We start from the raw sequence: 23464 nt of genomic DNA, 5'->3' as shown, positions 1-23464 counted from the left end.
TGCTATGACCATCTGCCATACTTTTCAGTGTCAATCAAGCAAACATGTTGCATTTGCCCCTCATGAAAATGTTCTAATTGCAATAACATGCAATAAATTGAGATGTACAAAGTTCAGACCTAGGATAAGTTAAGTTTAGTTTCTGGGACAATGTTGATTTGTCTTTGGGCAATGGGGGTTGGAATCCATGTACTTTTTGCAGGACACTGATGTTGAAATAGGTTGAGGTGATCGGCCCCAATCCCACCCCCTGTTCTTTTGGGGAGCAGAGGTGAATGGAGTCCAGGTCTTTTACATGAAGAGTAAATATTAGAGAAGTAGAAATGTTGGGAAATTCCTTCCTGGATACAAAAACTGCAGCCACCCATTAAAGTCAGCAAAGAGCTATAAATGTGGCAAAGCTGTTCAAACACACTTAAACCTCAGAGAGTCCTAAGGAGGAATTGAGAGAAGAATTGAGATCAGTTCCAAAGAAACCCCATCAAGATGATGCTGGGAACATCAAAACCCTGCAGCTTCCTTTGTCCAGGTTTGTTTTTTCCTTTACAGGTCCACCAGACATGAAACATTGATCCCACCACCTCCTTACATTTCCAATATCGGTCTGTATTATAGGATAAATGTGCCCTTGAAGGACCAGGTGTGCAGCCTGGGAGTCATTTTGGACTCACAGCTGTCCATGGAGGCACAGGTTAATTCTTTGTCCAGGGTGGCTGTCTACCAGCTCCATCTGGTACGTAGGCTGAGACCCTACCTGCCCACAGACTGTCTTGCCAGAGTGGTGCATGCTCTAGTTATCTTCTGCTTGGACTACTGCAATGCGCTCTATGTGGGGCTACCTTTGAAGGTGACCTGGAAACTGCAATTAATCCAGAATGCGGCAGCTAGACTGGTGACTGGGAGCGGCCGCCAAGACCACTTAACACGGGTCTTGAAAGATCTACATTGTCTCCCAGTACGTTTCCGAGCACAATTCAAAGTGTTGGTGCTGGCCTTTAAAGCCCTAAATGGCCTCCGTCCTGTATACCTGAAGGAGCGTCTCCACCCCCATTGTTCAGAGCCGAGGGCCTTCTGGCGGTTCCCTCACTGCGAGAAGCAAAGCTACAGGGAACCAGGCAGAGGGCCTTCTCGGTAGTGGCGCCCGCCCTGTGGAACGCCCTTCCATCGGAGGTCAAGGAGATAAACAACTACCTGACATTTAGAAAACACCTAAAGGCAGCCAGCCCTGTTTAGGGAAGTTTTTAATCTGTGATATTTTAATGTATTTTGGTATTTGATGGAAACCGCCCAGAGTGGGGAGGGAAACCCAGCCAGATGGGCGGGGTATAAATAAACAAATACTGTAAATAAATAATAATAATAATAAAGATTTTATCAATCTTTCTGCCCACTTTCATGAGTGATGTAATCAAGTAGAAATTAAACTCATGTAATCCAAATGTGTCTGCCTGTGTGGCTATCTCTTTAGCTAACTTGTTGTTGTTGTTTAGTCGTTTAGTCGTGTCCGACTCTTCGTGACCCCATGGACCATAGCACGCCAGGCACTCCTGTCTTGCACTGCCTCCCGCAGTTTGGTCAAACTCATGTTCGTAGCTTCGAGAACACTGTCCAACCATCTCGTCCTCTGTCGTCCCCTTCTCCTAGTGCCCTCAATCTTTCCCAACATCAGGGTCTTTTCCAAGGATTCTTCTCTTCTCATGAGGTGGCCAAAGTATTGGAGCCTCAGCTTCACGATCTGTCCTTCCAGGGAGCACTCAGGGCTGATTTCCTTAAGAATAGATAGGTTTGATCTTCTAGCAGTCCATGGGACTCTCAAGAGTCTCCTCCAGCACCATAATTCAAAAGCATCAATTCTTCGACGATCAGCCTTCTTTATGGTCCAGCTCTCACTTCCATACATCACTACTGGGAAAACCATAGCTTTAACTATACGGACCTTTGTCGGCAAAGTGATGTCTCTGCTTTTTAAGATGCTGTCTAGGTTTGTCATTGCTTTTCTCCCAAGAAGCAGGCGTCTTTTAATTTCGTGACTGCTGTCACCATCTGCAGTGATCAAGGAGCCCAAGAAAGTAAAATCTCTCACTGCCTCCATTTCTTCCCCTTCTATTTGCCAGGAGGTGATGGGACCAGTGGCCATGATCTTGGTTTTTTTGATGTTGAGCTTCAGACCATATTTTGCGCTCTCCTCTTTCACCCTCATTAAAAGGTTCTTTAATTCCTCCTCGCTTTCTGCCATCAAGGTTGTGTCATCTGCATATCTGAGGTTGTTGATATTTCTTCCGGCAATCTTAATTCCGGCTTGGGATTCATCTAGTCCAGCCTTTCGCATGATGAATTCTGCATATAAGTTAAATAAGCAGGGAGACAATATACAACCTTGTCGTACTCCTTTCCCAATTTTGAACCAATCAGTTGTTCCATATCCAGTTCTAACTGTAGCTTCTTGTCCCACATAGAGATTTCTCAGGAGACAGATGAGGTGATCAGGCACTCCCATTTCTTTAAGAACTTGCCATAGTTTGCTGTGGTCGACACAGTCAAAGGCTTTTGCATAGTCAATGAAGCAGAAGTAGACGTTTTTCTGGAACTCTCTAGCTTTCTCCATAATCCAGCGTATGTTCGCTATTTGGTCTCTGGTTCCTCTGCCCTTTCGAAATCCAGCTTGCACTTCTGGGAGTTCTCGGTCCACATACTGCCTAAGCCTGCCTTGTAGAATTTTAAGCATAACCTTGCTAGCGTGTGAAATGAGCGCAATTGTGCGGTAGTTGGAGCATTCTTTGGCACTGCCCTTCTTTGGAATTGGGATGTAGACTGATCTTCTCCAATCCTCTGGCCATTGCTGAGTTTTCCAAACTTGCTGGCATATTGGGTGTAGCACCTTAACAGCATCATCTTTTAAAATTTTAAATAGTTCAGCTGGAATATCATCACTTCCACTGGCCTTGTTATTAGCAATGCTTTCTAAGGCCCATTTGACTTCACTCTCCAAGATGTCTGGCTCAAGGTCAGCAACCACACTACCTGGGGTGTATGAGACCTCCATATCTTTCTGGTATAATTCCTCTGTGTATTCTTGCCACCTCTTCTTGATGTCTTCTGCTTCTGTTAGGTCCTTACCACTTTTGTCCTTGATTATGGTAATCTTTGTACGAAATGTTCCTTTCATATCTCCAATTTTCTTGAACAGGTCTCTGGTTTTCCCCATTCTATTGTTTTCCTCTATTTCTTTGCATTGCTCATTTAAGAAGACCCTCTTGTCTCTCCTTGCTGTTTTTTGGAAATCTGCATTCAGTTTCCTGTATCTTTCCCTATCTCCCTTGCATTTTGCTTGCCTCCTCTCCTCCGCTATTTGTAAGGCCTCGTTGGATAGCCATTTTGCTTTCTTGCATTTCCTTTTCCTTGGGATGGTTTTCGTTGCTGCCTCCTGTATAATGTTACGAGCCTCCATCCATAGTTCTTCAGGCACTCTGTCCACCAAATCTAAATCCTTAAACCTGTTCCTCACTTCCACTGTGTATTCATAAGGGATTTGATTCAGATTGTATCTTACTGGCCCAGTGCTTTTTCCTACTTTCTTCAGTTTAAGCTGGAATTTTGCTATAAGAAGCTGATGATCTGAGTTACAGTCAGCTCCAGGTCTTGTTTTTGCTGACTGTATAGAGCTTCTCCATCTTTGGCTGCAGAGAATATAATCAATCTGATTTCGATGCTGCCCATTTGGTGATATCCATGTGTAGAGTCGTCTCTTGTGTTGTTGGAAGAGAGTGTTTGTGATGACCAGCTTGTTCTCTTGACAGAACTCTATTAGCCTTTGCCCTGCTTCATTTTGAACTCCAAGGCCAAACTTGCCAGTTGTTCCTTTTATCTCTTGATTCCCTACTTTAGCATTCCAATCCCCTGTAATGAGAAGAACATCCTTCTTTGGTGTCATTTCTAGAAGTTGTTGTAGGTCTTCATAGAATTGGTCAATTTCACTTTCTTCAGCACTGGTAGTTGGTGCATAAACTTGGATTACTGTGATGTTAAAAGGTCTGCCTTGGATTCGTATCGAGATCATTCTGTCATTTTTGAGATTGCATCCCATTACAGCTTTTTCCACTCTTTTGTTGACTATGAGGGCCACTCCATTTCTGCTACAGGATTCTTGCCCACAGTAGTAGATATGATAGTCACCCGAACTGAATTCGCCCATTCCCTTCCATTTTAGTTCACTGATGCCCAGGATGTCGATATTTATTCTTGTCATCTCATTTTTGACCACATCCAGCTTACCTCCACTCATGGTTCTTACATTCCAGGTTCCTATGCAATATTTTTCTTTACAGCATCGGACTTTCCTTTCGCTTCCAGGCATATCCGCAACTGAGCGTCCTTTCGGCTTTGGCCCAGCCGCTTCATCAGCTCTGAATCTACTTGTACTTGTCCTCCGCTCTTCCTCAGTAGCATGTTGGACGCCTTCCGACCTGAGGGGCTCATCTTCCAGCGTCATAACTTTTATATGCCTGTTGTCTTTGTCCATGGAGTTTTCTTGGCAGGGATACTGGAGTGGCTTGCCAGTTCCTTCTCCAGGTGGATCACGTTTAGTCAAAACTCTCCACTATGACCTGTCCATCTTGGGTGGCCCTGCATGGCATAGCTCATAGCTTCTCTGAGTTATTCAAGCCCCTTCGCCACGACAAGGCATTGATCCATGAAGGGGCTTTAGCTAACTACACTATCAAAATGCTAATGTAATTTATTTCTTATATCTTTTGCTTCAGGTGTCTGGATTTTGACCATAGTTTTGGCCAGAGCTGCATATTCTGCTGGTCCTCCTGGTCCTCCTGGTACTCCTGGTACTCCTGGTCGTAATGGTATTCCTGGTACTCCTGGTACTAATGGTGCTAATGGTGTTCCTGGTCCTAATGGTATTCCTGGTCGACCTGGTCCACCTGGACCTAGAGGTGCTCCTGGACCACAGGGGGCACCAGGTATGATCTCTAGCTTCATTCTCAGCAAATTTTTTACTACTACTACTACCTTTATTGTCAATGTACAACCTGTGTACCATGAGATTAACCGAGCCTCCCCCCCAAACACTCAATCTCATTGCACTCTGTGTGCTTGTCGCACAACACACCAACCCCAAAAGTTAGTTGCACTATATTATTTTCCGTTCAGCAGTCTAACAGCCCACAGATAGAAACTGTTTTTTAGCCTGTTGGTACAACTGATTATTCCTGCCAACCTAGCAGTTCGAAAGCACATCAAAATGCAAGTAGATAAATAGGAACCGCTATAGCGGGAAGGTAAACGGCGTTTCCATGTGCTGCTCTGGTTTACCAGAAGCGGCTTTGTCATGCTGGCCACATGACCTGGAAGCTATACGCCGGCTCCCTCGGCCAATAATGCGAGATGAGCGTGCAACCCCAGAGTCGGCCATATCTGGACCTAATGGTCAGGGGTCCCTTTACCTTTACCTTACAACTGATTATACTTCTATACCTCCTGCCCGAGGGTAGAAGATTAAAGAGGTGCTGGCCAGGGTGTGAATCGTCCCTGAGACATAACACTTCAGAAACCAAGCAACAGAAATCAAGTTCTTGGTTATCTTTACCAGGTAAACAAAGCAGGTGCTGGGTTTAATCCTAGATGGTGGAAAGAAACAGCTTTGGTCACCCATTTTAGGGAGAGGGACTGGGAGGAGGGTCAGTGTCAGGAGTGAGCCAGCAGTAAATCACACTGTTCAAGTTAGAGTTAACTATTAGCAAAAGTACGATCTGCACAGACTTGGCGGAATGTTAGACCTAATGGGCACCACAACCCATCCCCAGTAGGTCCTTCCCCATGAAGTAGTTGCTGAGACCGGCTGGCTGTGGGGTGGGCGGAGGGACAGCCCCAGAGCCGCGCAAAGCGTTTGGCTGGCTTTCCCTCCACCCGCCCCTGCCGGTCGTGAAGGTGGAGGAGGGGGTTGGAGTAGCCCGATTTTGGGCTGATCCTGGCGCCCCCTCGCCCCTGCCGATCACGGAGGGGGTCAGAGCAGAGGAGGCAGAATCAGCAATCGCCTTTACCATGCCACCGACAGCATCTCTCTCTCTCTCTCTCTCTCTCTCTCTCTCTCTCTCTCTCTCTCTCTCTCTCTCTCTCACACACACACACACACACACCCTTCCTTCCTTCCTTCCTTCCTTCCCTCCCCCTCTTTCTTTCACTCTCTCTTAGCCCTTCCACCCACCCATCCTTCTTTCCTTCCTTCTCTCTCTTCTCTCCCTCCCTCTCTTTCTTTCTCTATTGCTCTAGCTTCAGCTCCTTCCGAGGGCTTCTGCTGGCAGAACTAGTCAGCTGAATCTGGCCCACATTGTTTGGAATTAATATGATTTATGAAGTAGGAAATCTGCATGCATGTGGTACCTAAAGTCATCATTACAACAAAGTAAAACTGGGGTTTTCCTAGGATTATTTATAGAAAAGAAACAGCTCCTTCTTCAGTAGCACCTCCCAACTAAACGTGGAACTAAAGCAGGTTGATAGTCAATAACTGGCCAGTTCCTCTGCAGCTGTATTTCCTGAATAGCACCATTTTGGAAGAAATCCAAGTATTCTTGCAAAATTGATTCTCCCTCCCGCCCTCCCTCCCTCTCTCTCTTTCACCCCTTCCTTCCTTCCTTCCTTCTTTCCCTCCCACCCTCCTTCTTGAGGCTGTCCTCAAGGTCTGCTTGCTTTACAGCGAGGTGAGAGGAGGGACAGACAGGAACCCCTTCCACTCCTCCTCCCAGCCTTTTAGAGGAGGAAAACAATATATATATATACATATTTCTCTTGTTTTCCACCTCTAAAAATGAGGTGCGCCCTATTGTTGGGTGCGTCCCATGGAGCTAAAAATACGTAGGTTCAGGATGTCACTGCTTTACACCCACACCCACACCCACCATGTTTGAAAACATCAGATTTGTACTTAAACCCAAATTGGCCAGAAATATAATTGGCTGGGGGGGTGGGGCCAGAAAGTTATCTCGCCTAGGACGCCAAAAACCCTAGCACCGGCCCTGCATCCTCCATAAGTCCATCAAAGTCCAAAAATTAATTAGTGTATTAATTGGTAGTTATTGCTGTCCCACTTAATCAAGAATGCTCAAAACAGCTTACGGCATTAACATTTCGTGCTGGGAATTTCAGGGAGAATAAGTGTGGTCGACACTGAAGGTATTCTGTGCATGAGCCTACAGAGCAGCTGGTTTGGGGTACCTGCTGTTGCTAAGGCCATGCGGGTGCAGAACCCTGTTTTACGTTCCCATCGGGCCAAGACCTTTGTGGGGAAATGCTCAATACAAGCCATTACAAGCATAGCAAAAGTAATCATAAACAATAAATAAAACACATCAAAAACACACAATTGAATCGAACTATTTCCGCATAAGTGATTATAATACAGATAAAGATACAAAAAATATCAATGATGGCAACACCAACTTCACAACAATGCCCTCCTTAAACAATACCTCACGTGTCTGGTCAGCAGCCTCCACTTTTGTAGCTGGAGTCAGTCAGGGTCCTGCCCTCCCAGGACAGGTGGGAAAAGACCTGCAAGGTAGAGAGCCGGTCTTCCAGGACTCACAGCCAAGATGGTTTAGACCAGATGTTGATGAACTACAGCTCCATCTTTCCTGACTACTGAACATGCTGGCTGGGGCTGATAGCAATTGGGGGTCCAACATTTGGGGGGCAGCAGGAATCCCATCTCAGCTCTAGAGATTCTGAGAAAGAAATTATTTCTGTTTGGATGACAACTTCAATGCACTGCTAGCTTCTTTTTTTTAACAGCCAAATCTGGGTACCTGTGAAGACTCTGTCATTCAAACACGGCTTTTGTACCTGGGCCCTATGAGTGGTTGGAAGAGTCTGAACCTAAACAGCTGCAAGCTATTTTGATTTGAGACAGACACCTGTCACTGCTTTTTCTGCTAAATTGCTTTTCCCCTCCCTCTTCAATTTTTATAAAGGTTTGCCAGCGGCTCAAGGATTGATGTGTCCTCATGGATTGCCAGAAGCTGATTGTCAACCAGGCCTAAGAGCACCACCAAAATCTGCATTTTCTGCAAAAGTGGCCAAAAGCTATCCAGCACCTAATCAGCCCATAGGATTTCAAAATATTCTATACAACGAGCAGCAAGTCTTTGATGAGTCATCTGGCATATTCACCTGCAAAAACCCAGGAGTCTATTATTGTACCTACAACCTGACGGGACACCAGAATTCACATATGATCTTGGCAAGGAATGGTAGAGAGGTGAAAGCATCCGATCAGATTACCATGGATGCTTATCAAAACCTGCCGGAAAATGCAATCCTTAAATTAGAGAAAGGAGATAGGGTGTGGTTGGGTGCAAATGAGGCTTATCATGGGATAACAGAAGGAAGCTATTTTTTGTGCTATCTCATATATGACTCTTAGATTATGCAGTACTCTGTATCCAAATGGCTTGCTTCATTGCATTGTCCTGCAAACATTTAACTAGATGGTTTGTTTTGATTTGCAAGAAGTACACCTAATCTATAATAGGTACACTTAGGGATGGGGAAGAATTCTAAATGGGAAGCTAGGAAGTAGGACTCATTGGAGATCTGAGTAAACATGCCTAGGATGCAGTTGGGTTATGGCTCACCAATGGCTCAGAGGTATTGTTTTACAATTTTCATAGAAACATGAAAGCAGAACATGAAGTGTGCATGGATTTCCATGAAGTTTATTAGAAGGCTACTGCTTCTATATTTACAATTCAAAAGGCTGTGCTTCACACTGTTTCCACATCTGCATAGGTGCATGCATGTAATCATTTGTTTAAAATTAAAGGTTGTGTCATAAAGCAAATGACTGCTTCGGAATATTTATAAGGGGAAACTAAGTGCTTTATATAGGTTTTGGGTTTTTTTTGGTGGAAGTGTAGAGATGACACTATGGATTCATGGATAAGTACTGTTGCATATAAGTGCAGGCAATGGGGTTGTAACAATCTCTTTATTCACAGCAGACAAGTAAAAGACAAAAGACCAACTCCCAGCCTACTGCTATATATATGTAGCCAACTGGGCCAGCCTACAAACTCCAGGTGAAACTAATTAAAGTAACTAAAACAGTCACTCCTAGCCGTAACTCCTTCCTGGCTACTCTGCTCCTGTGTTGTGCCTGCTATTCAATACACAACACCCCTCCCCTCTTAGCCAAGAACACCTCGGTTGAGAATAAAAACAACAACAACGAGCGTGACACACACAATGAAACATCTGATTCCCATCCCCCCGTACCACCCCACAGTCAAAGTCTCCCAAATATCGCGGACGGGTTCGCACCCTCTGGGACCGTCTGAGCTCGGGCTCTCGGGGACTGTCCCCTGCCTGAGTCTCTTCAATGTTGAGCCGTGGCTCAGTTCCACTCTCCACTCCTACTGGCCCGGCCTTGCTATCTTCCACTTGGACTTCAACTGCCTGAGGGGGACAGGTGACTATGGGTTCTCTGCTGACCTGCTCCGGCAATTGCTCCACTTTCCTTGTGGCTGATTCATCCTTCCGGATGGGCCACCGCTGTCAAAGTTGGTCGACATGGCGGCGAAGACTACCTGCACCTTCTACCTCAACCTCATACGATACAGGACCAGTCGGCCTAGAAATTGTAGCCGGAATCCACACAGGGCCGGATCCATAGTTCTTAGTGTAGACAGGATCCCCCTGTTGGAAAATCCGAGGCGTCTTGGTAGCCTCCTGTGACTGCCGCTGATCTGCACACAAATGTTGATTCTGTACCTATTGCACATAATTAATAATTGTTCAGGATTTCTACACCACACCATCCTGCAGCACTAAAACAGAAAGGATTTCATATGTGGATAGATTTCCTGCTTAAAAGAAATTGAGGAGAACTTCAAATAGTCAGGGCTCCAGTATGGCTTGTCTGTTGAAATATGATTATTATATTTCAAGTGTAAAGAAGCGTCAAATTGCCTGGAGACTGTGGCTAGTCTTAACACATTTGTTTCTGCAAAGCAGCTATACTGTTACATTTCCCCATGCTCTCCTGCCCGACTCTTCTGGCTTAATTACAGTGATGCCCCGGTTTATGAACACAATTGGTTCTGGAAGTCTGTTCATAAACTGAAGCGTTCATAAACTGGAGTGAACTTTCTCATTGAAAGTAATAGAAAGTGGATTAATCCGTTCCAGACGGGTGCGTGGAGTACTCAACCTGAAGCGTACTTAACCCGAAGCATGGGTGTAATTGGTTCTGGAAGTCTGTTCATAAACTGAAGCATTCATAAACTGAAGCGAACTTTCCCATTGAAAGTAATGGAAAGTGAATTAATCCGTTCCAGATGGGTCCGCGGCGTTCGTAAACCGAAAATTCATAAACCGAGGTGTTCATAAACCAAAGTTCCACTGTATAAGCTGACTTTTTCAGCACATTTTTTTGTGCTGAAAAAGCCCCCCTCGGATTATACTCGAGTGAGGCGGCGGGCGGCGAAGGGACTTATTGCAAGGGCAGGCACAGGAGCTGTGGTTGGGAGAGGCGCTGCGCTGCGCCTCTCCGAACTGTGGCTCCTATGCCTGCTCTTGCGAGCGGAAAAGGGGGCAGCGGAGGAATGAGCAGTGGAGGAAGAGCTGCTTTCGGGCTGTTCTGTCCTCCTCCTCCACTGCCGACAGCAGCAGAGGGGGCGGGGGGAGGACCGAGCAGCCCCAAAGGGCTGCTTTTAGGCTGCTTGGTCCTCCGCCGCCACCTTTGCCACTGTTCCGACGCATGCACAGATACCTTCCTGCCTCAGAGGCTGAAGACGTGCCTCAGGGTCAGTGGGAAGAAGGGGCCTGGTTTGCTTTTGGTTTTCTGGGCTGCAAGCCCTGGGCTGCGTCTTTCTTGCCCGTGAAATAATTTTCTACCAGATGAAACTAACTTTTGATGACCCTGAAGTAAGAATTAGAGGAGCCCACTTAGTCAGGTGAGAGAGCCACAAATCAACAGTGTGATGACCATTGAACCACCCTGAAACCTGGGGTATATTTAATAATAATAATAATAATAATAATAATAATAATAATGTTTTTTTTCTTCGTGAATTTTTTACCCTTTCTTTCCTTTTACTGTGGCATATGTGATTCACCCCTTCTCCACATTCTTATCCTCATAACAACTCTGAGAGGTAGGCTCAGCTTTGTGGCTGAGTGCAAATTTGAACCCTGGTCTCCCAGGTTGCAAACTAGCACCTTAACCCTCTCTCAGTGTTGACTCTGTTTGCTAAAATTTGGCCAGCTGAAGTCATAAATTGTCTTCAGTAAACACAGACTTCCCATAGTCTGGCCCTGACCATGGTATCATGCGACAGGGACAGGGACAAGCAGCTGGTTGCTGATTGAGCTAAGGTTTTTGTACTTTTAAATGCATTGTTGATACCATATTGTTTTTGCTGACCCTCTTTTCCACTTACAGAGCTAGTTTACTGTTTTTCTTTGAAATAAATATTCAAAAACATTTAACCTACTGATGCCTCAATTAATGTAATTTTATTGGTATCTATTTTTTATTTACCAGTAGCTGCTGCATTTCCCACCCCAGGCTTATACTCAAGTTTCTTATGGTAAAATTAGGTGCCTCAGCTTATATTCAGGTTGGCTTATACTCTAGTATATACGGCACTTCAAAAGCACATCAAAGTGCAAGTAGATAAATAGGTACCACTCCAGTGGGAAGGTAAACGGTGTTTCTGTGCACTGCTCTGGTTCGCCAGAAGCAGCTTTGTCATGCTGGCCACATGACCTGGAAGCTGTCTGCGGACAAACACCATCTTCCTTGGCCAGTAAAGTGAGATGAGTGCCGCAACCCCAGAGTCGTCCATGACTGGACTTATAAGGTTAAACTATTGTAGTTGTACACCGATTTTGGCAGTCTCCAATCGCAAAATGAGGCCACCGCCCTAGCATGGGAGCCATCAAAGTATAGATATTCCACCTGTACCAAGTCAGTAGGATTGATAAGGATACCTGGCATATAGGCCTTTAGAAACTTCAGTGATTTTTACGCTCCTCTTGAGACAGAAATCCTGGGGGTTTAGGGCAGCTTGATAAGACAAGCTTGTTTTGAGACAACACCAACTTCCATTTATTATTTGTCAAGGGCCTTTCCTTAGAGGGATTAGAATGATCTACTGATAAAACGTAAGACCATGGATCTTGAATCAAGAGGTCTTGCTTAGGGTTTGGTGTTGGAGTAGGTGCTGGAGGTTCCAGGCGATCCAATGCAAAATCGGAGCAAGGGTTTAAGGGAGGTTCTTGTTTGGGTAGTTTCCTGGTTAAAGACTTCATGGGGTTCCCTCTATTTCCAATAGTTAAGGCACTCTCAAGTAGATTAAAGAGCTTTTTAAAGTCCATTTTTTTGTAGTGCACTGTCTTATAGTTTTTAATATTTCTGCTCTTCTTTACATTTGAAGGCCTCCTTTTATAGGCGTTAACCCTGTAAGTTCTCTTGGCCTTCCTTAATGACCTGTTTTTACACTTGCTAAGAGCGGGGATGTTATTACTTTCTGTTTCTGCGATCATTCTGTCAGATTTTCTCCGAAGAATTTTACAAATATCTGTCACGGTTGTAAGAGTTTTTGTACAGATGGCCAAGTAGGATTTTATGTGTTCAATGTCCTCAGTTAAAAGCACAAGCCATTTAAAAACTGATAGGTCCTCATCGTTTCTCTCAGGAGATTGGAGGTAAGAATCTTTTAGGGTTTTAGTATTTCCCACAGACAATTCCAAAATTTGTTTTAACATTAGTTCCTCCATTTTTTGATCTTGGGATAATTCAGGAGGTGCTTGGGCTTTAGCTCTCAATTTCCGGGATAATTCAGCGACTGTACTGGATATATCTGACGTTATTTTCAGCGCTTTTGGACCTTTGTTGTGGCTTTCCTCTGCGCAATCCTCTCTCTGCACAACCAGTCCTTCATTATGGCTGTTAGAGGACTTCGTGAGGGAGGGGGGGGAGTTTCTTTTTCCTGCTGATTCTCGGTCGTCTCCACTTTATCCCTATTTGTGTAGAACCTAGTGATTTTGATTTGCACTTTCTTTAGAATAGCTCTTTTTTTTGGGGGGGGGGGTCTTGAGTCATTGGTTTTGCCACTCCGGGTAGTCACCATTGTTTACTTAGAGTTACAGTAAAAGCTTCGGTTCAATGACTGAGATAGTAAAACAGGGAGTACATGCAGGGGAGAGATAACCATCGAAGCGGCCACTACACAAAAGGCTTCATGTTGGTCCACTACCAGAACTTTCATTTACTGAAAATTGGGCTAAGATTTTTTAAAAAAAGTAACACAGGGTTGTGGGGAGAGGGAGGGTTGGAGCACAGGTATTTTAGAGCAGCACCCAGGCCTGTGCAGAGCTTGTCTGAGGCTGGGGTAGGCCCATTAAATCCCTGAATGGCTGGGAAGACCCTGGTGCTGCCCTCCGAGGCCCAGGGCAAGTATACCACCCCATCCCACCCCACCCTGCACGGTGCTGGCAGCACCCTTAGTAAAAATTAAGCAAGCCTGATAGGAAACATTTGACCACCAATAATGTAAGCATGAGAGACTATGTAAAAGTTTAAGGAAACAAGTCATTCAATCATTCAGCAGCTTCAGTGAGTACACTGGGGAAAGAGAGAGATTTCAAGAGGCGGATCACATCCAAGCACTCGAGACAATGCAAAATTCTCACAAGTTCTTTTGGCTGGGTTAGGTTTTCTATTTTCAGAATTATTATTAATCATTGAATAATGGGTTTAATTCTACTGCTGGGGCAAGGATCGTGGAGGTTGTTTGTGCCCGAATGTTGAAGTGGAAGGTAAAATTAAGGGAGCATAGCATTTCTTCCTAAACAGCAGCACTCCTAGCTCTACCAGCCATTTGCTCGGCTCAACCTAACTGTTGGCCTCCCTCCTTTCCTTCCTCCCTACCAGTTCTAATGAGCACCATCCTCCACTGGTGAGAAGAAGAGAGGCAGGCAAGCAAGCAACAAAATCTGGGCTTGCTCCAGTCAGTCTGTCCTCTTTCCACCTGCAGGATCAACTTTATAGTATTTTCTTTTCTTTTCAAAATTGTAAACCACTGTCTGTGCCCTGGCAGAAAGGCAGTCTACAAGTGCAATACAAGAAATAAAGAAGTTTGCTTCCAATAAAGTGGGGATATAGGATTGAAACCATGAAATTATTATTCATCATTATTTATTGGACCGATATTCTTCTGACTAAAAGTTCCCAGGGCAGTACATGACAGAATATAACATGCATAAATCCCAAAAGCTATACAACGACAATATAAACCAGATAAAAGATGGAAACATCCACAGAGCAAGAGCTAAAATTTACAAGCAGTCCACCAGCAAGTCCAAAAACCCTTTCAACCAATACCCTAAGGCCTGAGAGAAGAGGTATGTTGTGAGCTAATGCCTAGAATTAATCAATTCAGAGGACAACTGAATCTCTGGGGAGGGAATTCCACATATGGGGTGCCATAACAGAGAAGGGCCTGCTCCATGTCACTGTGCTACTAACTCTAGTTATTGGTGGAACAACGGGCAGGGCTTCTTCTGCAGATGTTCATGCTGGGGAAGTTAGACTGGTGACTTCCATTTCTGAAACGTGATGTTTACAGATAATATGTAAAGTGGCGTTGGAAGGGCTTGTTTAACCAGGCAATCTCTAATTGTTTTTCTTCCAAGATCAACTTTAGTATTCTCACAGCCTGCTATGACCATCTGCCATACTTTTCAGTGTCAATCAAGCAAACATGTTGCATTTGCCCCTCATGAAAATGTTCTAATTGCAATAACTTGCAATAAATTGAGATGTACAAAGTTCAGACCTAGGATAAGTTAAGTTTAGTTTCTGGGACAATGTTGATTTGTCTTTGGGCAATGGGGGTTGGAATCCATGTACTTTTTGCAGGACACTGATGTTGAAATAGGTTGAGGTGATCGGCCCCAATCCCACCCCCTGTTCTTTTGGGGAGCAGAGGTGAATGGAGTCCAGGTCTTTTACATGAAGAGTAAATATTAGAGAAGTAGAAATGTTGGGAAATTCCTTCCTGGATACAAAAACTGCAGCCACCCATTAAAGTCAGCAAAGAGCTATAAATGTGGCAAAGCTGTTCAAACACACTTAAACCTCAGAGAGTCCTAAGGAGGAATTGAGAGAAGAATTGAGATCAGTTCCAAAGAAACCCCATCAAGATGATGCTGGGAACATCAAAACCCTGCAACTTCCTTTGTCCAGGTTTGTTTTTTCCTTTACAGGTCCACCAGACATGAAACATTGATCCCACCACCTCCTTACATTTCCAACATCGGTCTGTATTATTTCTATACATTATCGCTAATTTCCTTGGTGTTATATACCAATGATAGAAGACCTTCATGTAGTTTTCCTTAATAGAATAACAGGCTGTGAACTTAAGATCTTCCCTCCACAATTTTTTGCCACTCAGAGTTGAATATTATGACCTAGATCTCTTGCCCACTTTACCATGGCTGATTTTACCTCCTCGCCGTTCACCGACCATTCTAATAAAAATTTATACATTTTGGACAGTATTTTGTCATCATTGTATATCAAATCTCTTTTGAACTTCGAAAGTTCTTTTTGAGTGAGTCTGTTAGAAATTTATGATTCTGTCTTTTTTTTAGCAGCCTCCCTGGGACCTCTCTCAAGATAACTATATTTTTCTCCTCAATGTGAAGTCTTCTTTTTAGTTTGTAATATTATATATTTGAGAGCTAGAGTTCAGTCACCTGGTCATTTATTCACCTTTGCTATAGTAGAATTGACTCTAAAGGTTGAGGTTGAACCCTGACAAGACAGAAGTACTGTTTTGGGGGGGCAGTTTGTGGGCGGGTGTGGCGGACTCCCTTGTCCTGAATAGGATAAATGTGCCCTTGAAGAACCAGGTGCGTAGCCTGGGAGTCATTTTGGACTCACAGCTGTCCATGGAGGCACAGGTTAATTCTGTGTCCAGGGTGGCTGTCTTCCAGCTCCATCTGGTACGCAGGCTGAGACCCTACCTGCCCACAGACTGTCTCGCCAGAGTAGTGCATGCTCTAGTTATCTTCTGCTTGGACTACTGCAATGCGCTCTATGTGGGGCTACCTTTGAAGGTGACCTGGAAACTGCAATTAATCCAGAATGCGGCAGCTAGACTGGTGACTGGGAGCGGCCGCCAAGACCGCATAACACCGGTCTTGAAAGATCTACATTGTTTCCCAGTACGTTTCCGTGCACAATTCAAAGTGTTGGTGCTGACCTTTAAAGCCCTAAACGGCCTTGGTCCTTTATACCTGAAGGAGCTTCTCCACCCCCATTGTTCAGCCCGGACACTGAGATCCAGCGTCAAGGGCCTTCTGGCGGTTCCCTCACTGCGAGAAGCAAAGCTACAGGGAACCAGACAGAGGGCCTTCTCGGTAGTGGCGCCCACCCTGTGGAACGCCCTTCCATCGGAGATCAGGGAGATAAACAACTACCTGACATTTAGAAAACACCTAAAGGCAGCCCTGTTTAGGGAAGTTTTTAATCTGTGATATTTTAATGTATTTTGGTATTTTTTGGAAGCCGCCCAGAGTGGCGAGGGAAACCCAGCCAGATGGGCGGGGTATAAATAAACAAATACTGTAAATAAATAATAATAAAGATTTTATCAATCTTTCTGCCCACTTTCATGAGTGATGTAATCAAGTAGAAATTAAACTCATGTAATCCAAATGTGACTGCCTGTGTGGCTATCTCTTTAGCAATCTACACTATCAAAATGCTAATGTAATTTATTTCTTGCTTCAGGTGTCTGGATTTTGACCATAGTTTTGGCCAGAGCTGCATATTCTGCTGATCCTCCTGGTCCTCCTGGTATTCCTGGTCCTCCTGGTGTTCCTGGTCCTAATGGTGTTCCTGGTCCTCCTGGTGTTCCTGGTCCTAATGGTGTTGCTGGTCCTAATGGTGTTCCTGGTCCACCTGGTCCACCTGGACCTAGAGGTGATCCTGGACCACAGGGGACACCAGGTATGATCTCTAGCTTGTTGTTGTTGTTTAGTCATTTAGTCGTGTCCGACTCTTCGTGACCCCATGGACCATAGCACGCCAGGCACTCCTGTCTTGCACTGCCTCCCGCAGTTTGGTCAAACTCATGTTGGTAGCTTCGAGAACACTGTCCAACCATCTCGTCCTCTGTCGTCCCCTTCTCCTAGTGCCCTCCATCTTTCCCAACATCAGGGTCTTTTCCAGGGAGTCTTTCTTGGCAGGGATACTGGAGTGGCTTGCCAATTCCTTCTCCAGGTGGATCACGTTTGGTCAAAACATAACTTCTCCAAGTTATTTAAGCCCCTTCGCCACGACAAGGCAGTGATCCATGAAGGGGGATCTCTAGCTTAATTCTCAGCAAATTTTTTACTACTACTACTACCTTTATTGTCAATGGACAACCTGTGTACCATGAGATTAACCGAGCCTCCCCCCCCAAACACTCAATCTCATTGCACTCTGTGTGCTTGTCGCACAACACACCAACCCCAAAAGTCAGTTGCACTATATTATTTTCCGTTCAGCAGTCTAACAGCCCACAGATAGAAACTGTTTTTTAGCCTGTTGGTACAACTGATTATTCCTGCCAACCTAGCAGTTCGAAAGCACATCAAAATGCAAGTAGATAAATAGGAACCGCTATAGCGGGAAGGTAAACGGCGTTTCCATGTGCTGCTCTGGTTTGCCAGAAGCGGCTTTGTCATGCTGGCCACATGACCTGGAAGTTATACGCCGGGTCCCTCGGCCAATAATGCGAGATGAGCGTGCAACCCCAGAGTCGGCCATATCTGGACCTAATGGTCAGGGGTCCCTTTACCTTTACCTTACAACTGATTATACTTCTATACCTCCAGCCCGAGGGTAGAAGATTAAAGAGGTGCTAGCTGGGGTGTGAATCGTCCCTGAGATTTTTTCTCGCTCTCCTAAGACAATGATCCCTTGCAATGTCATCTAGCGGGCTCAGGGGACAGCCCATGATACTACACTTTGCATGGAAGACAGAACACTTCAGAAACCAAGCAACAGAAATCAAGTTCTTGGTTATCTTTACCAGATAAACAAAGCAGGTGGTGGGTTTAATCCTAGATGGTGGAAAGAAACAGCTTTGGTCATCCATTTTAGGGAGAGGGACTGGGAGGAGGGTCAGTGTCAGGAGTGAGTCAGCAGTAAATCACACTGTTCAAGTTAGAGTTAACTATTAGCAAAAGTACGATCTGCACAGACTTGGCGGAATGTTAGACCTAATGGGCACCACAACCCATCCCCAGTAGGTCCTTCCCCATGAAGTAGTTGCTGAGACCGGCTGGCTGTGGGGCGGGCGGAGGGACAGCCCCAGAGCCGCGCAAAGCGTTTGGCCACATAGAAGGCAAGCTACCAGCAATTGTGAGGTCTACCAAATGCCTGGAACATCCCCTTTTTTGCTATTCAAGGAAAGTAGCTAAAAATCAGGTGGTTTAATGAGAGACTGGTGGGCTATATTTTGTTTTGCAGGTCACATCTTGCATAGGGGTAATATCCTAAACATTAACAATTCACTAACAATTAACAATTCTATAATATTAAGATAATGCTAAATATGTAGGTTGAGAATAATTTTTTTACAGTACACCATCCTCATCACATCCTCCCAGGGCCGGAGTGAGCATTGAGGCAAACTAGGCAACTTCCTAGAACGCCAATATGGAGGGGGCGCTGGCCAGCCTGCCCCACCACAGCCTCCCGGTGCCGCTCCGTTTCTTTTATACGCCCCACAGCCAGCCAGGGAGAAGGGAGACGTTCCTTCTAGCCGGCTGGCTGTGAGGCGGGTGGAGGGAAAGCCCCAGAGCTGCGCACAGCGTTTGGCCAACTTTCTCTCTGCCCGCCCCACCACAGCCAGGGAGAAGGGAGATGTCCCTTCTAGCCGGCTGGCTATGGGACGGGCGGAGGGAAAGCCCCAAAGCCGCGCAAAGCGTTTGGCTGTCTTTCCCTCCACCTGCCCCACAGCCAGCCAGGGAGAAGGGAGACGTCCCTTCTAGCCGGGTGGCTGTGGGGCGGGCGGAGGGAAAGCCTGGAGCCACGCAAAGCGTTTGGCTGGCTTTCCCTCCACCTGCCCTGGCGATCACGGAGGGGGAGGAAGGGATCGGAACAGCCCGATTTTGGGCTGATCCTGGTGCCCCCTCGCCCCTCCGGTCGCAGAGGTGGAGGAGGGAGTCGGAATAGCCCGATTTTGGGCTGATCCTGGCGCCACCTCCCTCTGCTCCAGCAGCTGCACGTGGGCCATCTCCGCCTGGGGGGAGGGGGAGGAAGAATCAGCAATCGCCATTACCATGCTCCCGACAGCATCTCTCTCTCTCTCTCTCTCTCTCTCTCTCTCTCTCTCTCTCTCTCACACACACACACACACACACACACACACACACACACACACACACACACACCCCTAGCACCGGCCCTGCATCCTCCATAAGTCCATCAAAGTCCAAAAATTAATTAGTGTATTAATTGGTAGTTATTGCTGTCCCACTTAATCAATAATGCTGAAAACAGCTTACGGCATTAACATTTTGTGCTGGGAATTTCAGGGAGAATAAGTGTGGTCGACACTGAAGGTATTCTATGCATGAGCCTACAGAGCAGCTGGTTTGGGGTACCTGCTGTTGCTAAGGCCATGCAGGTGCAGAACCCTGTTTTACGTTCCCATCGGGCCAAGACCTTTGTGGGGAAATGCTCAATACAAGCCATTACAAGCATAGCAAAAGTAGTCATAAACAATAAATAAAACACATCAAAAAGCACACAATTGAATCGAACTATTTCCGCATAAGTGATTATAATACAGATAAAGATACAAAAAAGAAATATCAATGATGGCAACACCAACTTCACAACAATGCCCTCCTTAAACAATACCTCACGTGTCTGGTCAGCAGCCTCCACTTTTGTAGCTGGAGTCAGTCAGGGTCCTGCCCTCCCAGGACAGGTGGAAAAAGACCTGCAAGGTAGAGAGCCGGTCTTCCAGGACTCACAGCCAAGATGGTTTAGACCAGATGTTGATGAACTACAGCTCCATCTTTCCTGACTACTGAACATGCTGGCTGGGGCTGATAGCAATTGGGGGTCCAACATTTGGGGGGCAGCAGGAATCCCATCTCAGCTCTAGAGATTCTGAGAAAGAAATTATTTCTGTTTGGATGACAACTTCAATGCACTGCTAGCTTCTTTTTTTAACAGCCAAAGCTGGGTACCTGTGAAGACTCTGTCATTCAAACACGGCTTTTGTACCTGTGCCCTATGAGTGGTTGGAAGAGTCTGAACCTAAACAGCTGCAGGCTATTTTGATTTGAGACAGACACCTGTCACTGCTTTTTCTGCTAAATTGTGTTCCCCCTTCCTCTTCAATTTTTATAAAGGTTTGCCAGCGGCTCAAGGATTGATGTGTCCTCATGGATTGCCAGAAGCTGATTGTCAACCAGTCCTGAGAGCACCACCAAAATCTGCATTTTCTGCAAAAGTGGCCAAAAGCTATCCAGCACCTAATCAGCCCATAGGATTTCAAAATATTCTATACAACGAGCAGCAAGTCTTTGATGAGTCATCTGGCATATTCACCTGCAAAAACCCAGGAGTCTATTATTGTACCTACAACCTGAAGGGACACCAGAATTCACATATGATCTTGGCAAGGAATGGTAGAGAGGTGAAAGCATCCGATCAGATTACCACGGATGCTTATGAAAACCTGCCGCAAAGTGCAATCCTTAAATTAGAGAAAGGAGATAGGGTGTGGTTGGATGCAAAAGAGGCTTATGATGGGATAACAGAAGGAAGCTATGTTTTGTGCTATCTCATATATGACTCTTAGATTATGCAGTACTCTGGATCCAAATGGCTTGCTTCATAATTTGTCCTGCAAACATTTGACTAGATGGTTTGTTTTGATTTGCAAGAAGTTCACCTAATCTATAATAGCTACACTTAGGGATGGGGAAGAATTCTAAATGGGAAGCTAGCAAGTAGGACTCATTGGAGATCTGAGTAAACATGCCTAGGATGCAAGTTGGTTTATGGCTCACCAATGGCTCAGAGGTATTGTTTTACAATTTTCATAGAAACATGAAAGCAGAACATGAAGTGTGCATGGATTTCCATGACATTTAGTAGAAGGCTACTGCTTCTATATTTACAAATCAAAAGGCTGTGCTTCACATTGTTTCCACATCTGCATAGGTGCATGCATGTAATCATTTGTTTAAAATTAAAGGTTGTGTCATAAAACAACTGACTGCTACGGAATATTTATAAGGGGAAACTAAGTGCTTTATATAGGTTTTGGTTTTTTTTAAAATATAAACGGAAAGGACAGTCAGGGATAGAGGAATGGAGGAGCAGATGGGCAGGGATGGGAATTAATGTGTTTATTTGGACAATGTATAAATATTGGGGGCAATCACAGCCTTTTTGTGCTAACAGCACAGTGGAGGTGCAGGTGGAAGTGTAGAGATGACACTATGGATTCATGGATAAGTACTGTTGCATATAAGTCCAGGCAATGGGGTTGTAACAATCTCTTTATTCACAGCAGACAAGTAAAAGACAAAAGACCAACTCCCAGCCTACTGCTATATATATGTAGCCAACTGGGCCAGCCTACAAACTCCAGGTGAAACTAATTAAAGTAACTAAAACAGTCACTCCTAGCCGTAACTCCTTCCTGGCTACTCTGCTCCTGTGTTGTGCCTCCTATTCAATACACAACAGTACCTAGGGTTATCAACAGAGAGAGGATCTGAAAAATAATGAATACAAATCCACAGTAAACCAAAGTCAGGGTTGAATGGGATTAAAAGCACTAATATCCTAAACCCATTCCCGTAACTTCACTCTTTACTGAACTTCCCTTGAACTCCTCCTCCTCCTCACCTGAATATTCAGTATCCCAAGCAAGCACTGTCGCCTGTTTCCAAATCAAGCACAAACATCAAACATTGTCCATTACAGTTCCATGGTTCGGCCAAGATGGATGTGCCCACTAAGTCTTCATTATTTTGACAGATGCAAGGTGCTAATCATACTGACATATATTATTATTATTATTAAATTTATTTATACCCCGCCCATCTAGCTGGGTTTCCCCAGCCACTCTGGGCGGCTTCCAACAGAAATATTAGAATACTGTACACTAATTTCTTGAAGATTAAAAGCTTCCCTAAACAGGGCTGCCTTCAGATGTCCTCTAAAAGATTGGTAGTTATTTTTCTTTTTGACATCTGGTGGGAGGGCGTTCCACAGGGCGGGTGCCACTACCGAGAAGGCCCGCTGTCTGGTTCCCTGTAACTTGGCTTCTCGCAGCGAGGGAACCGCCAGAAGGCCCTCGGCACTGGACCTCAGTGTCTGGGCAGAGCGATGGAGGTGGAGACGCTCCTTCAGGTATACTGGACTTTGATTATATCAACATCTTCATGGCTGCATCTATATATCTGCTATATAATAAAGCTGCATTGAAACCAGGAAGCACCACCTACCAGCCATATCTGGTCTAGCAATACACAGGGATGCTGAACCCATGGCTCACTGGCTGGATGCAGCCTGCCGAGCAACCCCGTGGCCTGCCAGCTCCTGGCAAAATCAAGCACCTCTTCCTCTAAGTTATGTAAATTCACCATGGAGGACAGAAAGATGAATAGTGTAATTTTGGTGGAAGGCAAACTTCAGCAGAATGGAAGCTGTGCTGCTTGCAACAAACACAGAGTGGAACGGAAAAGGTTGCCTTAGAACAGGCACCCCCAAACTTCGGCCCTCCAGATGTTTTGGACTACAATTACCATCTTCCCCAACCACTGGTCCTGTTAGCTAGGGATCATGGGAGTTGTAGGCCAAAACATCTGGAGGGCCGCAGTTTGGGGATGCCTGCCTTAGAATCATAGAATCATAGAGTTGGAAGAGACCACAAGGGCCATCCAGTCCAACCCCCTGCCAAGCAGGAAACACCATCAAAGCATTCTTGACATATGGCTGTCAAACCTCTGCTTAAAGACCTCCAAAGAAGGAGACTCCACCACACTTCTTGGCAGCAAATTCCACTGTCAAACAGCTCTTACTGTTAGGAAGTTCTTCCTAATGTTTAGGTGGAATCTTCTTTCTTGTAGTTTGAATCCATTGCTCCGTGTCCGCTCCTCTGGAGCAGCAGAAAACCACCTTTCCCCCTCCTCTATATAACATCCTTTTATATATTTGAATATGGCTATCATATCACCCCTTAACCTTCTCTTCTCCAGGCTAAACATTCCCAGTTCCCTAAGCCGTTCCTCAGGCATCGTTTCCAGGCCTTTGGCCATTTTGGTTGCCCTCCTCTGGACACGTTCCAGCTTGTCACGTTCCACCTTATTACAGCTCTGCTCCCTATAGCCACATGTGTAGTTTTAGACGGTCTCACTT

The 23464-nt window shown here is 45.3% G+C and overlaps 2 protein-coding genes across 2 annotated transcripts; both read left to right on the top strand.

The window, feature by feature from the left end:
* Nucleotides 1-345: 345 nt before the first annotated feature.
* On the top strand, nucleotides 346-8848 carry LOC132592768 (protein HP-25 homolog 2-like). Its single transcript, XM_088652193.1, has 3 exons — nucleotides 346-529; nucleotides 4761-4970; nucleotides 7980-8848. The coding sequence occupies exons 1-3, from the start codon at nucleotides 487-489 to the stop codon at nucleotides 8429-8431; spliced, it is 705 nt and encodes a 234-aa protein (XP_088508319.1). The 5' UTR covers nucleotides 346-486; the 3' UTR covers nucleotides 8432-8848.
* Nucleotides 8849-15078: 6230 nt separating this feature from the next.
* On the top strand, nucleotides 15079-21720 carry LOC118078569 (hibernation-associated plasma protein HP-25-like). Its single transcript, XM_060279881.2, has 3 exons — nucleotides 15079-15259; nucleotides 16814-17032; nucleotides 20440-21720. The coding sequence occupies exons 1-3, from the start codon at nucleotides 15217-15219 to the stop codon at nucleotides 20889-20891; spliced, it is 714 nt and encodes a 237-aa protein (XP_060135864.2). The 5' UTR covers nucleotides 15079-15216; the 3' UTR covers nucleotides 20892-21720.
* Nucleotides 21721-23464: the final 1744 nt, after the last annotated feature.

Source organism: Zootoca vivipara, chromosome 9, assembly GCF_965207765.1.
Source record: "Zootoca vivipara chromosome 9, rZooViv2.hap1.1, whole genome shotgun sequence".
Taxonomy (NCBI): Eukaryota; Metazoa; Chordata; class Lepidosauria; order Squamata; family Lacertidae; genus Zootoca; species Zootoca vivipara.
Note: the sequence above shows the minus strand (reverse complement) of the source record. Positions and strands in the feature narration are given on the sequence as shown.